This window comes from Rhinolophus hipposideros (assembly GCF_964194185.1).
Source record: "Rhinolophus hipposideros genome assembly, chromosome: 1".
Classification (NCBI taxonomy): Eukaryota; Metazoa; Chordata; class Mammalia; order Chiroptera; family Rhinolophidae; genus Rhinolophus; species Rhinolophus hipposideros.
This window is the reverse complement of record NC_138047.1, coordinates 56,316,424-56,332,647: the sequence shown is the minus strand read 5'-3', so window position 1 is coordinate 56,332,647 and position 16,224 is coordinate 56,316,424. Positions and strand designations below refer to the sequence as shown.

The window sequence follows — 16,224 nt, the reverse complement described above, 5'->3', positions numbered from 1 at the left end:
GCTTGAGTAATTTTGACAAAAGTATCCACATGTGTTCCCACTTCCTAGCTTAAAATATAGAGTATTTCTGTCACCCCAGAACATTTCATGTTTTTACTTTCAACTCAGTTGGAACTGCCAAGCAGATTTACACCATAGTTGTACTATTTTATACTTCCATCAGCAATTTATGAGAGTTCCAAGTACTCTATATTCATTCTAATACTTTGTTGTTTAATAATGTTTTAATTGTAGCCCTCTGGTGGGTGGCTATTGCATTGAGGATTCTGTTTGTTTTAATAGCTAGAATTTTCATGTCTGGAAGTCCCATAGTTTTTGTTTTCTCAAATCTGTTTACCAGACTGTTGTGTGCTTGTCTTAACAAATACCTCCTTTATTTCTTAAGGGAATATATAGACTGTTAACAATAGCTTGTTTTTTTTTGATATTTGATAAATCTATACTCTTACTATTCAAATATCCTTCATCACTATCATTAAAAAATTCTTAATTTCCTTTCACGTTTCATTAACTTGGTAACAAGTTTTCTTTTTCACGTGAAATATCTTCCTTTTCTCATGTAATATGAATAGTCTAACTAAAATGACCCTCCCTCCTTTTTATATCTTGCATTCATTATTACAGGGCTGTTTGTCTTTCAGTACGAATATTGTCTTTGGAGATAAATATAGAACCTGTAAGGATTACTTTAAATGCCAAGTTGTGATATCACTTCAGAATTGACCAAGATCAATATATAGACAGCGATATACATATATATTGATGTGTGTGTGTGTGTGTGTGTGTGTGTTTAGGTATGTGTGTATACATGTGATTTTGAGAAACATTATAGGTTTATAGTAAAACACTGAAATCAGGAAAGAAATACCTTTTGAAGTTTTTCTTTGTGAATATCTTAAAAAGTATTTCTTTAAATTCATACAATTTCTTTAAATTTATGTTCAGATTAAATATAGTAATATTCACTATAGAAAATTATTTTTTATTGTGTACATTTTGTCTGGTCTTGTAAGTCTTACAGATTTTATTTTTATCTTCTGCTTTAGGCAATCCTTTATCACAGGATATTCTCAATTTATACCAGAACCCAGATGGAACCCGAAAGCTACTGAACTTCATGCTTGACAATCTTGCAGGTAACTATTAATGCCAAAGCAGTAAACTTACAAATATTACTGTTAGCTAATATGTCACATGTTGCTCAAGAGCATCTGATCATTTTTTAAAACTGCTTGTAGGCTTGGAGTTCCTTGCATTAATTAGCGTATTCCATGGTAGTGGGACACTTTTCTTTTCATATACTGAGTGCTTTCTATTTGCCAAGCAATATATAAGAAGCTTTAGTTACATTATCTCATTTAATCTTTCTAAGAACTTAGAAGGTAGGAATTTTTACTGGTATTGTACAGACAAATTCTGAGATTCAGACAATAAAGCAATTTACCCAAGTTACACAGCTGATTAATACCTGAGCTAAGAACCGAAGATTGTCTTGCTCTTAATCACAAAGATACATAGTTATCCGTTGTTTGATTTGATTATGTAGAACCTACATATTGCACACATTTTTCATGAATGACTAGTTTGATTCACTACACATTTGGGGAAATTTTGTAAGCAGGATTTTCATTAAGAATACCAGATTTATCTGACTAACACAGTTGTATTCCAGATAGACTTTTTTTAATATAAGAAGGCTATTAAGTATTTGACTTAAAACATTTTTTGTTTACACACTCAATATAGGGATAAAAGTGTAGAAATGCTACTAAATTCATTTTTTTTAATACCATCTTTCTAAACTACAGAATCCTGAAATAGAGCCTGAGAGATCTAGATTCCAACATAGAGGCCATCATCATGGCCTGTAGATATTTTAGCTATCCTTTTAAAATTTCTCTCCATGATAGAAGACACCTACATACTAAATTTTAAGAAATAGTAAGATTTACAATAAGGTAAAACCAAATTAATATTATCTAAACAATTTTGGGGTTAAAAAGACTAAAAGTTGATTTATGAGAGAGATAAATTTATTGGAGAGGTCCTTTGTGTAAGAAATTAAGACTGTGGCAGTTTAATTAAGCTGTATACATAATATGTGTATGCTGTTTTCTTCATGCTTTAAAATTAAATATCTCTCATCTGTATAAAAGTAGCCAGTTGCCCAGCTATATGGCATGTGTGTGATGTATCTGTGTGTAATTTTAAAGGAGTTTTTAATGTGTTTTAGATAAAAGCCATTTGTTGGCATATTTGTTGCAAATACCTTCTCTCATGAAGTTCTCTGCTTTTTCACTTTCTTAATTTATCTTTTGATGAACAGAAAAAAATAAAACATGCTTGAATTTGTTGATCTTTTCTATTATGGTACTGCTTTTGTGTCTTCTAATAGTTTTTCCCTACCTTGAGCTCATGAATGTATTGTTCTATATTATCTAACAGTTCCTTTTTTTGTAACATTTAAAGCTATAAACTTCTTGGCATTGAAGTTTGTGTAATACAAGAGTAAATATTATAACTTTTCCGTATTTGTATTAAATTGAACCTGAGCTATTTATTGAAAAGACAGTTCTCTCATTACTGGTTTTTAGTGCCATCTTTGTCATTTATCATCAATGTATAATATATATGGGTCTATTTCTGAATTTTGTATTCTCTTCCACTAGTCTTTGTGACAGTATAACAGTGTCTTTAGTATGGTAGGTATATAAAACTTTAATATAGTAGCTATATAAAAAATGTCTGTATACAAGGTGTGATCAAAAAATATGGTGAATGTTTAATAACAGCAACAAAAATATTACAGTAAAAGATATAAATCCCTATATATATTGCTATAAATCCCTCTGATAATGTTCCTCCCCTCGCTTCAAACACACTTATCCCATCGTTCTTGCCCCTTTCTGAAGCAGTTCTGGAAGTACTCTTTTTTAAGTGTCTTTAGTTGCACTGTCGTGCTGCCTCGATGTCCTGAATCGATTCAAAACGTTTACGTTTACCTTTCATGGTCATTTTGACTTTGAGGAAGAGCCAGAAGTTGCACAGTGTCAAATCTGGTGAATAAGGTAGGTGAGGACACACCATAATGTTTTTATTTGACAGAAATTGCCATATACCAGAAGCGATGTGTGACAAGGAGCGTTGTCATGATAGAGGATGATTTATGGCTCACTTTAAAACACACCTTCTCTCAACCGTAGCTCACACCTGTCTGCACCAAACAAGTTGAAACGTGTCATACACTGTTACCAAGGTTCAACGTGCAGCTTTCCATATTGAAGATCCTGCCTTTCCATTGGATGACACTCGGCAGCAGCATTCACCGTATTTGTTGATCACAACAGAAAGGCTCCGTTTCACACCTCGCTTCTGGTATGGCAGTTTCTGTCAAATAAAAACATTATGGTGTGTCCTCATCCACTTTATTCACCGGATCTGGCACCGGTGAATCTGAATTATGGCTCTTCTCCAAAGTGAAAATGACCATGGAAGGAAAATGTTTTGAATCAATTCAGGACATTGAGGCAGCCACAACAGTACAACTAAAGACACTCACGAAAAAGGACTCCCAGAACTGCTTCAGAAAGTGGCAAGAACGATGGGATTAGTGTGTTTGAAGCGAGGTGGAGTATTTTCAGGGGGATTGATGGCAATGTGTCTTTTCCTGTAATAAATTTTTTAAAATTTAAACATTCACTCACTGTAGTTTTTGATCACACTTCATATATTTATATACACTCAGTCTTATAATACAGTAGAGTAATTAAGTCTTCCCCCTTGACTTGATTGTAGTCATGGCTAATTTTGGCCCATGCTTGTTTTACCTTATATTTTCATTAAAATTTTTAGAATCAGCTTTTCAAATGTCTCTTCTCTCCCAATATAGGGATTTTGATTAGGACTATATTGAATGTGTAGATTGGTTTGGAAAGAATTGGCATGTTTACCACACTTGATCTTCTAACAATGCAGAAGATTCTTTTATTTACTGTGTCTTCTGTAGTTTCTCTCCATATTGAGTTTCAGGTTTCTTGTCGTTTTTAAAATTTTGTGTAAATTTTTTGACATTTATTCTCCATATTGACTTTTTTGATACTCTTACAGTGTTTTTGAAAATAAATCTCATCTTGTTTTTGCTGATTTATGGAATATAGTTGAGTTTTGTAATATTCTTTTGCATCCCAGATATTAGTTATTTGTGTTGCCTCCATTTATTCCATGCATAATCTTGCCCAGTGATTTATCAATACTTTATTTGAAAAAAAAAGAACCAGTTTTTAGCTTTGTTGGTCCTGTAACATGTTTTTTTCCATATCAGTAATTTCTTTATTTCTTCCTTTTGTGTTCTATGAGTTTCACTTGCTGCTCTTTTTCTACCTTCTTAATACCAAAATCATTAACTTTATTTTAGACTTTTTTTCCCCTCCAGAGTATTTATTTGGAAATTTCCCTCTAAACATGACTTTTACCTGTATACCACAAATTTTAAAAGTTTTAATTTGTATTATTTTCATTATCATTCAGTTTAGCATGTTTTCTAATAAATAGCTCTCATCATTTCTTCTTTGAAGTTTCTTTCTCCATTTCCAGGGGAGTCCTAGTTTTCTGTCATTGATACCTAGCTTAATTCTGTTATGGTCAGAGAACATACTATGATTAGTTTTGATTTAAAATTTTAAAATGTGTTATTTATTACCCAGCACATGTTTAATTTGTAAATGTTAAGTATGCATTTAAAAAGAATGTACATTGTATAGTTGTTTGGTGCTGCGTTCTTTATGTATTAGTTTTGTTTGTTAATTGTTTGAATTGGTTATGTATACTTAATGATTACTTTGTTTTTAATTCATTACTGATAGTTGTGGTAAAATCTCCCACTTTGATTGTGGATTTCTTTATTTCTTCTTGTATCTCTTACAACCTTTTAATTACATATATTGAGGGTATATTTCTATGTTTCATCTTTCTGGATATTTGAAATTTTTATCATGCTGTTCTTATTACTCTGATATTAATATGGCTACATGAAAAAATATAGCTACACAAGTTCTCTTGGTTAGAATCTTTACTAGTATATATTTTTTCTGTTCTTTTATGCTTAACCTTTTTGTTTTCCTGTTTTTTAGTATTTTTTCCTGTCTGCTTGCTTTGAATTTATTTTGTTTTTTTTCTTGTTTGAAGTAAAAACAGATTGTTGATTTGAGATCTGTTTAATGTAAGCGTGAAGCCTTGCAGATCTCTTTTAGTTGCATTCCATAAATTTTGATATATTGTATTTTCATTTTTATTTTGTTTTAATGTACGTTTTAAAATTTTCTTAGAAACTTCCTCTTTGACTCATGGCTTATTTAGAAATGTGTAATTTCCCACTGTCTCTCTTTTATGCTAGTTTGATTCTAGTTTGGGACCAGTTGGAAAACATGTTCAACATTATTTCAGTTCTTTTACATTTGCTGAGGTTTGTATTTTGAAGCTATGTTTAGGATTGCTACTAAGGATTGAAGCTATCCTAGGATTGCTAGGATTGTTTAGGATCTTCTTGGTGGATTGATTTTTTTGTCATGCAGTGAACTTTGTTCCTATTTTCCTTGCTTTTAAGCATACTTTATTGATATTATTATAACCGCTTTTATTTTTTTTGTTTAATGTTACCATGGTATATCTTTTTCCATCCTCTCTCTTACTTTCAGCTTTACTATGTTGTTGAATTTGAACTGAATTTCTTATAGACAGAATAAAGTTGAGTCATGTGTCATGTTTCTTTATCTACTCCACCAAGATTTCACTCTTACAATTTGTGTATTTAAATCATTTAAAGTAGTTATGTTTCTCCTTCCTTTGTTTATGTTTTCTTGGTTGCCTGTGGGTTACTTAAACATATTTTAGGATTCCATCTTTTTTTTTTTTAATGCTGTTTTTGAGTATATTGTGTTTTGTAGTTTTCTTAGTGATTGCTCTACATATTACAGTAGACATACTTAGCACAGTCAAATGATAATGGTATTTTACCACTTTAAGTGAATTATTGATGCCTTACTTCCATTTATGTTCCTTTACCTTCCCCACTTTTAAATATAATTGTCTCTAGTGTTTCCTCTACCTACACTGAGTACCACCCAGACGTTTGTTACAATTTTTGCTTCAACCATCAGATATGATTTAAGTTCCTGTAGAGAAGGATAATCTATTATATTTATCCCTAATTTTTCTTACTCCTTTTTTTTTCCTTTTGATGTTCCAGTTCTTCTTCTGTTATTATTTTGTTTCTGTTTAGAGAGCTTCCTTTAGCCAGCCAGTCTTTAAGACAGGTCTGCTAGCAACAAAATCTCTTAGTTTTCCTTTGATGACATCTTTATTTCCCCTTAATTTCTGAAGAATGGTTTGTTGGATATAGAATTTGTTGTTGATACTTCTTTCCTTTCAGCACTTGAAAAATGTGTCAGTTCCTCTGGACCCCATGGTTTTAGGGAGAAAAAAAAAAAAACAAAACATCATTTCCTTATCAGTAATGTGTCATTTCTATCTGATGTTTTTGAGATTCTTTGTCTTTAGTTTTCTGCAGTTTCGTTGTAACATATCTTGGTGTGGATGTGTTTGATTTTATTCTACTTGCAGTTTGTTCACCTTCTTGAATGTGTAGGTATGTCTTTTACTAAATTTGGGTATTTTTAGTCATTAACTCTGAAGAATGCTTTTTAAGTCCATGTCCTTTCTCCTCTCCTTCTGGACTCTGATGATATGGATCTTAGAGCTTTTGTTAGAGTCCCACAATTTCCTCAAGCTCTGTTCACATTTTGGGGGGGGGGTGGTTATTTTCTTTTTATTGTTCATAATTAATAAATTCTATTCGTTCTGAAATTCAGTCATTTTATCTTTTGTTACCTTTATTATTGTGCCCTTCCAGTGAGTGTTGTTGTTTTGGTTATTGTAATTTTTAGTTCAATATTTTCTGTTTGGTCTTTTAAAAAAAATATACCTTAGCCTTCTTTGCTGGAGTTTTCTATTTTTTTCATTTGTTTTAAGAGAATTTGGCATTGCTTCTTGAAGCAGCTTTATGATGGCTGCTCTAAAATCTCTTGTCAGATAATTTCGATATCAATTATTGCTGTGTTAGTGTCTGTTGATAGTCTTTTCTCATGTAAGTTTTGATTTTCCTGGTCTTTAGTATGACCAGTGATTTTTAGTTGTACCCTGGATATTTTGAATATTATCTTAGATGAGTCTTGATCCTTTTTAAATATCAATTTTAGCAGGCAGTTGCCCCGTTTAGGTTTAGCATATGGTTTCTGTCAGCCCTTCCAGGCTCAGGTGACACACCCCTACTGTGGGCAAACCAGGCCCAGTGCTGCTGACCACTGTGCGATGTGGGATGGGCTGGCTCTCTTGGGCGCCACTAAAGAGGTTGCCACTATCAACACTGGATCACCACTGTCACTAAGTGTGGATGCCCCATCTAGTCCCTGTTGGGATTCTCCATTTCTGCTCCATTGGCCAAAGAAGTGAGGCTTTTTTTAGTTCCTTTTTAATTTATTCCCCCTCTCTATTCCTGGTTGCTCCAGAAGTGGTTGCAGGGTTGGTTAGCACCTAGTATATACCAAGCACCTCATGGGGCATATATGGGAGATAAAAATGGGAGAACTATTTTTTATCAAATTTCAGGTATGATGCTGAGAGATGTATTAAGGTGTTAACTGCTGTCTCTTCTTTCCTATTCATAATAAGAACGGACTTATCTTCAATTTTTATCCAAATTCTACCGTGTTTCCTCGAAAATAAGACCTAGCCGGACAATCAGCTGTAATGCGTCTTTTGGAGCAAAAATTAATGTAAGTCCCGGTCTTATTTTACTATAATATTATATAATATAATATAAGACCGGGTCTTATATTAAATTTTGCTCCAAAAGACACATTAGAGCTGATTGTCCGGCTAGGTCTTATTTCGGGGAAATAGGGTAGTACTGTTTATAGGACTATATGTATTTATCAATTAAACAGTATTTATTTTATTTCATGGTAGCACATATCACTCTGTATTCCTGTCCTTTGTCATATCATTGACATTGCAGTTTAATCTTGACAAAAAATATTTTTTTTAGAATGGGATTAAATTTGTTATCAACTTAAAATAGACTTTTATAGATATAAGATGTTATATGTAAGCCTCATGGTAACCACAAAGCAAAAACCTGTAGTAAAACACAAAAGATAAAAAGAAAGCAATACAAGGGTAATATTAAAGAAAATCATTAAACTATAAAGGAAGAGAGCAAACGAAGAAAGGAACAGAGAGTAACTACAAAAACAGCCAGTAAACAATTAACAAAACAGCAATACATAGATACCTATTAATAATTACATTTAAAGGATCATAAGAGACTACTGTGAACAATTCTGTGCCAAAATATTGGACAACCTAGAAGAAACAGATAAATTCTCCAAAACATACAAGCTATCAGTACTGAATTATATGAAATAGAAAATCTGAACCGACTGATTACTAGTAAAAAGATTAAATCAGTAACCGGAAACCTCCTGACAAACAAAAGTCCCAGACCAGATGACTTCACCGTGGAATGCTGTCAAACATTCAAAGAAGATTTTTAATACCCATCCTTCTCAAACTCTTCCAAAAAAATAGAAAGGGAGAGAACTCTTCCAAACTTATTTTATGAGGTCAGCATTATCCTAATACCAAAACCAAAGATACCACAAGAAGAAAATTACATGTCAGTATCCTTGAACAGAGATGCAAAAATCTTCAACAAAACATTAGCAAACTGAATACAACAATACATTCAAAGGATCATACATCATAATCAAGTGTCATTTACCCCAGGGACACAGGGATGGTTCACCATCTGCAAGTCAGTGTGAAGATATACTACATTAACAAAATGAAGGATAAAAATTAAATCATCATCTCAGTAGATGCAGAAATAGCATTTGATGAAATTCAACATCCATATATCATTAAAAAAATTTCAACAAAGTGGGTATAGAGGGAACGTATCTCAACATAATAAAGGCCATAAATAATAATCCCACAGCTAACGTACTCATACTCTACAGTGAACATCTGAAAGCATTTCCTTTAAGATCATCAAGACAAGTATGCCCTCTCTTGCCACTTCTATGCAACACAGTATTGGAAATTCTGGCCAGAGCAATTAGGCAAGAAAAAGAAAAAGGCATCCAAATTGGAAAAGAAAAAACAAAATGTCAGTATTTGCAGATGACATAAATATATCTTGAAAACCCTAAAAACTTGGTCAAAAAACTGTTAGAAATAATAAATGAATTCAATAAAGTTGCAGGTTACAAAGTCAGTACATAGATAACCGTTGCGTTTCTACACGCAAATAAAGTGTTAGAAAAAGATATGAAGAAAACAGTCCCATTTATATTGCATCAAACAGAATAAAATACCTAAGAATAAATTTAACCAAGGAGGTGTAATAATAAAATACAGTGAATGTTTTAATAAAGAAAAATTTATTATAGTAAAAGACACTTTGCCATTAATTCCCCACCCCCCTTCAAACACATCTATCCCATCCTTCTTGCCACTTTCTGAAGCAGTTCTGGAAGTCCTTTTTCATGAGGGTCTTGAGCTGTATTATCATGGTTGCCTCGATGTCCTGAATCCATTCAAAACATTTTCCTTCTATGGTCATTTCGACTTTGGGTAAGAGCCAGAAGTCACACAGTGCCAGATCCGGTGAATAAAGTGAATGAGGACACACCATAATGTTTTTATTTGACAGAAATTGCCATATACGAGAAGCGGTGTGTGACACGGAGCATTGTCATGATGGAGGATGAAGTAAAGACACTCACAAAAGAGGACTTGCAGAACTGTTTTAGAAAGTAGCAAGAAAGATGGGATAAGTGTGTTTGAAGCAAGGGGGAGTACTTTGAGTGGGGTTAATAACAATATGTCTTTTACTGTAATAATTTTTTTTAAACATTCACCTTTTGATCACATCTCATATATAGAAAGCTACAAGACATTAATGAAAGAAATTGAAGATGACACAAATAAATGGAAAGATGTTTCATGCTCATGGATTGGAAGAATCAGTATTGTTAAAATGTGAATACTATCCAAGGAGATCTACACATTCATTGCAAACCATATCAAAATTCCAGTAGCATTTTTCAAAGAAATAGACCAAATAATCAAAATTTGTATGGAACCACAAAAAAACCCAAATAGCCAACGCAATCTTGAAAAAGAAGAACAAAGCTGGAGGAATCACACTTCCTGATTTTAAACTAAGTTACAAAGCTATAGTAATTAAAATAGTGTGGTACTGGCATAAAAAACTGACACATAGTTCAATGGAACAGAATATTAAGCCCAGAAATCAATCCACGCATATGTGGTCAATTAATTTATAACAAAGGATCCAATAATATACAATGGGAAAAGATAGTCTCTTCAGTAAATGGTGTTGGAAAAACTGACAGGCACATGCAGAAGAATGATACTATCTTACACCATACACACAAATTCTGAATGAATCAAAGATTGAAATGTAAGACCTGAAACCATAAATCTCCTAGAAGAAAACATAGGCATAAGCTCCTTGACATAGGTATTGCTGATAGATTTTTGAATCTGACACCAAAAGCAGAAATAAATACCAAAAGTTTCTGCACAGCAAAGGAAACCATCAAGAAAATGTAAAGGTAATCTCCTGAATGAGAGTATATTTGCAAATTATATATCTGATAAGGGATTAATACCAAAAAATATATAAAAAAACCTCATATACTATAATAGCAAAAACACATAAACTTTTTGATTAAAAATTGGGCAGAAAATATGAATAGACATTTATCCAAAGAAGACATACAGGGGGCCAACAGGCACATGACAAGATGCTCAACATCATTAATCATCATGAAAATGCAAATCAAAGCCATAATGAGATACCACCTCATACCTGTTAGAATAGCTATTATCAAAAATACAAGAAATAATAAGTGTTAGCGAGTGTGTGGAGAAAAGGGAACCCTTGTGTACTGTCATGGGAATATATTTTTGTGATCCATGTGGAAAACAGTGTGGAGGTTCCAAAAAAAAAAAAAAAGTAACACTAGAACTACCATATGTTCCAGCGATTCCACTTCTGTGTATTTATAGTAAGAAAATGGAAACACTAACTCAGAAAGCAGAAAGATATCTGCACTTTTATGTTCATTGCAGCAGCTTTTACAACAGCCAAGATATCTAAGTGTCTATTGATAGATGAACGGATAAAGAAATTGTGTGTGTGTGTGTGTGTGTGTCTGTGTACACACAATGGAATGTTAGTCTATCAAAGAATATGACATCTTGCCATTTGCGACAACATGGATGGATGTTCTATTTGATGAAATAAGTCAGACGATGATAAATACCATATGATCTCTCTTATATGTGAAATCTAAAAAGAAAAAAAACATCTGAGAGACGCAGAGAACAGATTGGTGGTTGCCAGAGATGGGGATGGGGTGGGAGAAATGTGTGAAGGGGGTTGGAACATAAAAAGGAAAAAAATGCAATGTATTACTGAGCAACGACAATGTGAAGAAACTGAACAGGGAATAGATCAAATAGTCAATTAAAAAAGCAAATTCTAATAGCAGTGGAAATATATTTATAATTAAACAACAGTAAGACATATAAAGGACAATTTTATGGGCAGCAAGATGAGAATTGGAAAGAAAACATACTGTGGAACTCAGTTTTTTTGATTTAGGAACAAACACAATATTTTAGTGATTAAAAAAATTTTGAGATAGTGGAGAAAGTTTAAATACTTCTGAGAGATTTGATGATATTTAGAAATTATTGTTAATTTTTTTTTAGATTTGATAATGTTACCGATAATTTTTAGAGATATCTACTGAAATATTTATGGAAGACATAGTATGTCTAGGATCACCTTCAAAATAATCCAGGTGTAGGGGATAGGGAGTGTGGAGTAGGTGGAGGTATAGATGAATCAAGATTGTCCAACGGTTTATGATTTTTGAAGCTGAGTTATTGATATTAGAGATTCAGTACACGCTGCTCTCCACACCTTTGTATGTTAGAAATACTTCATAATAAAAAGTGTAGTACGCAGATAAGACCAAAGCCTTCCTAAAACAAAACAAGTTAATTTTATGTCACACTTGAATATATTATTATTGTAAAAAATGTTAAAATTCCAGTTAAGACTAGAATTTTCTTTGACCTCTGTCTTTAATTCCAATTTTTTTGCATGTAAATAAACACACTTGTACGTTTGGCATATATTCTTGTAGACATTTACATCCAAAAATTATACCAGTAAAAATTTTATGCATTACTCTTTAAGTGTGTTTTAAAAACTTTTTCTAATAAGTCATATTTTAAATTCATTATATATTTTCTACTTTATTTTTTCTCAGCAGTGTTTTTTATGTTATCTTTGTACATTTGCATAATGTGTTTATTCTTTTTCTTTTAAACTGTAACACAGACTTTCATAAAATGGGTATTAGCCATTTACCATTGTTTTTGCTATATAAACATGGTGTATGGTGTAACGAATATCTGTGTGAATGCTGCTTTAAGCAGATAGAGCTGATCCCCGGAAATAGAATTGCAAGGTCACGAGGACATGGATGTTTTAAAATTTTAAAAGATGATTCAATTTGTCGTCACAGATAGTAGTACCAGTTTATATTCCTACCAGCTGTACATGCAAGTATGTGTTTCTTGTTACTATCACCAACCACGGATAATATTAAAGTTAAAACTTTTTGTTAATCTGAAGAAAAACATGCTATCTTGCTTTTTATTCTTTCTGGTTGCTAGTGAGATAGTGTCTTTTCCTTTGTTTTTGGCTCTTCAGTTATTGTTGGTGGATACTATACATTTTACTTATACTGATGTGTTGTGATGGATGTTAAAATGTATTATTACATATGGGAAGCACCAAAATGTTGATGTCACCTCACTTGTTTTATTGAGAATTTTCTTGATTTATGAATTTTTAACCATTTGCTAATAAGGATCCCAATAGCTGGAAAGTTCCTTGTTTGCCTTTAGTGTGTTTATATATTGGGCTTTCCGTTGTTGAGATTGTTGCCATGATTTTAACACGACACTCCGAGCAGGCATGATTATTTTTCAGAATTCAACGTGTTGAACCAGCTGAATGGTTTGTTTGTCATCTTATGATAATCTTCATTTCTTTCCTGGCAAGATATCAAATATGCAAAACAGTGTTCATTAGATTTTTTGAAAAGTATAGATGCTAAAACAGGCATCCTTTAGGTAGATATTCGGAACACCAGAGTATTTACTAAAATGACACTTTTTAAGATCTTGGATACTTAAAATTTCTGTGGCTAGAGGAAGATGGCTTGTTTTTATTTTAAAGGAATACATTTCTCAGCTACCAATACCCTCGGCAAGTCTGCAAACTTGAATCAAATTGTACTGTAATTGCAAATGTTTTTAAAAGGAAGAAGAAAAGGGTAGTTAAAACTTAACTTAGTAAATTTTCTTTCATCTGATAGTTGGGTAGTATTTAGTTCCATGGTATTGATAACCATATCTGAGCAATTAATATTTAACCAATGCCTTTCTTTTTTTCTGTACAATACGCTTCTAATCTCTTGCTTTGCATAGACATTATGAAAGAAAGATTAAACTTAGAAAATGAAAGCCTCAGTAGAAAATTCATAAATTTTTATACAATTTATGTTTTTTTCTATTTTAAAAACATTTGAGTATTTAAGTTCATCAGTATGTTGGAATTTCACATGGCATGTGTAATTAAGTCACAAGACCCTACGTAAGCTTTTAAATAGGTACTTTTCATAAATACTATGTCAGTGGAAGTGCCATTAATGAGTCTCCTAATGTCCTTTTCGTATATTAGCTATGTGTTTTCTATATAGCTCTTCTTAACCTTCCTTCAGCTTCTAAATTTTCATTATATTTCATTACATTCCTAAGTCATGGGTATTAGCCATTTACCATCGTGGGTCCTTACAGCTGAAGAGAAAACAGATGTTGGTTTGACATTATAAAGTAAATAATACTGATTTTAGGAACACATGAAATTAACTTACTTTTAAAAAACACTTTTTCAGTTCATCCAGAGCAGCTTCCTCCGAGGCCATGGATTACATTAAAAGAACGAGACCAAATTCTGCCATCAGGTAGTTTTTTTTCTTCCTTGACTTTTTTTCAGAAATACTTGAAATGCCATTGGACTTTGTGATATAATTAACAGGCCTTCATTTTACCTCCCCTGGGTAGATGAATGTAAAAATACTGATGGGTAGACTTAAACAAATCCACACTGAGGCTTATATATAACAATCTCCTGTCTTTCACAATGATACTACTCTTGGTTTTAAAATGATTTCTTGTAATACAGCTGTCCAAATGGCATCTTCACAAAGGGTGTTGTGTGATTTAAGAAAAATTAGTAATAATGAATTTTCTTCTGAAAAATTTTAATCTACTTATGTACTTAATCTTTCTTGGGGGGTAGACTGATAACACTAGTGAAAGAATAATTTAGACAGAGTCTATATTTGCTATATTAGAAACAAAATAAGATACCAGCTAGTGGTATAGAAATGGTACAGGGTGAGCAGTTGAACAATTTAAGGATAAGGCTTAGCACTTCTAGAACTGCAGTAATGTAGAAAATATAAACCTTTATCTTTTTGTGGAGACCAATAATGATTTGACCTCATTTATAGGGCTTCTTACTGCTTATTAGACGTTTTATAATTGGGAATTCTACCTAAAATAAGTTGTTATGAATTCGTATTTCTCCAAGTAATTCTTTTTAATAACAGAATAATATTTTTCCTGATACCTAATTTCATTTTTAAATTAACAAATAAAAATTTTACTGTTTTAATATGAGGGCTACACCAATTACTGAATACTGATACTTTAATAATTTTCAACAGGTAAATCACAGATTATTGTGTACTTTCTACGTCCTTCTGTTTTTTTTTGTTGTTCTGTTTTGTTTTTTTATGAAGTCAGAGGATACAGAAAAAATCATTTGCTTGGATATTGGGAAATGAAGGAAGTATAACATCTTCATGGTTCTATTTGCATTTTAATAACACTGAGAAATATTATCATATACAGTACATTGTCTTTGAGAGGTAATAATTGTAAAACCACCATACTCTAGAACCACTATGTCAGCCTGTTCTAAGAGGCACTTGTCAGTGTTATCATGAATAACACTTCTATTATCATGACACACATTGGTGGTCGGGGAAAAAAGAATACCTAAGGTTTTCTAGAAAGCCTTAAGTTAGGCAGATTTATGTTTAGCCTTCCCTAATGTGCAATTAATTTGTTCCTTTACAATATTAAAAATGCCACTTTCTAGTTGTTCAAAGTTATCCCTCTTTGAGTACAGATGAACATAATCTTGAAGAAAAGTTTCCTAAATTGCATGCCTACATTTCCATTAAGAAAGGGAACAACAGAAACAAGTTTTCACTAGTAGTTGAATTCTCAAAGTATTCTTGGATTTTCCTTATTGAAAAATGAGTATGGATTTTTCTTGGAATGTGTGATACTTCCGTGAGTAGAATATAAGTGCTAAAAAAAAGATACTATTAAAAGTGCCTTTTACTTCTGGTGCATAGAGAGATGTGTATAATAACTAGTGATGGTTAAGGGTGATTGATAGCCACAAAACTATAATAATTAAACTGTATAAGAATAAGTACCAGATAATGAAAAAGGTACCAGTGTACAAGAAGGCCACCAGTCAGATCCCCAGTGGGACCATTGAACTATTTTTCTTAATACTTTTAACACCATCTGAATCTGAACCAACTTTAATCAAGTGTTAGTTTATTACTTGGATTCTTACCTTGTGATTCTCAACCATGTCTGCCCATTATAATCACCTGGGATGCTTTTTAGAAATATAAATACCCAGACCCTAATATACTGACTCAGTTAGACGCAAGTAGGGTCCTGGGTATAACGTTTTTTTAAAGCTCTGTAAAGTGATTCTAATGGGCAGCCAGGATAGAAAATGACTGATAAAAATCAGGGCTTTTCAAACTAGTGTGCATATGCATATGAATCACTTGAGGATGTTAAATTGCAGGTTCTGATTCATAGATCTTTGTGGGATGAAAGATTCTGCATTTCTGAGTTCCTAGGTGATAACTGATGCTGCTGGTCCTTAGAGTACACTTT

At 32.4% G+C, this 16,224-nt stretch overlaps 1 protein-coding gene across 4 annotated transcripts in view; it reads left to right on the top strand.

The window, feature by feature from the left end:
• Positions 1-16,224, top strand: part of CNOT6L (CCR4-NOT transcription complex subunit 6 like) — a 95,442-nt gene that overhangs the window by 47,367 nt on the left and 31,851 nt on the right. For all 4 annotated transcript variants that reach the window (XM_081059690.1, XM_081059692.1, XM_081059691.1 and 1 more), the window contains 2 exons: positions 1,047-1,136; positions 14,124-14,192. In XM_081059690.1, the coding sequence (XP_080915816.1) occupies positions 1,047-1,136; positions 14,124-14,192 (159 nt within the window). The remainder of the gene's footprint in view (positions 1-1,046; positions 1,137-14,123; positions 14,193-16,224) is intronic.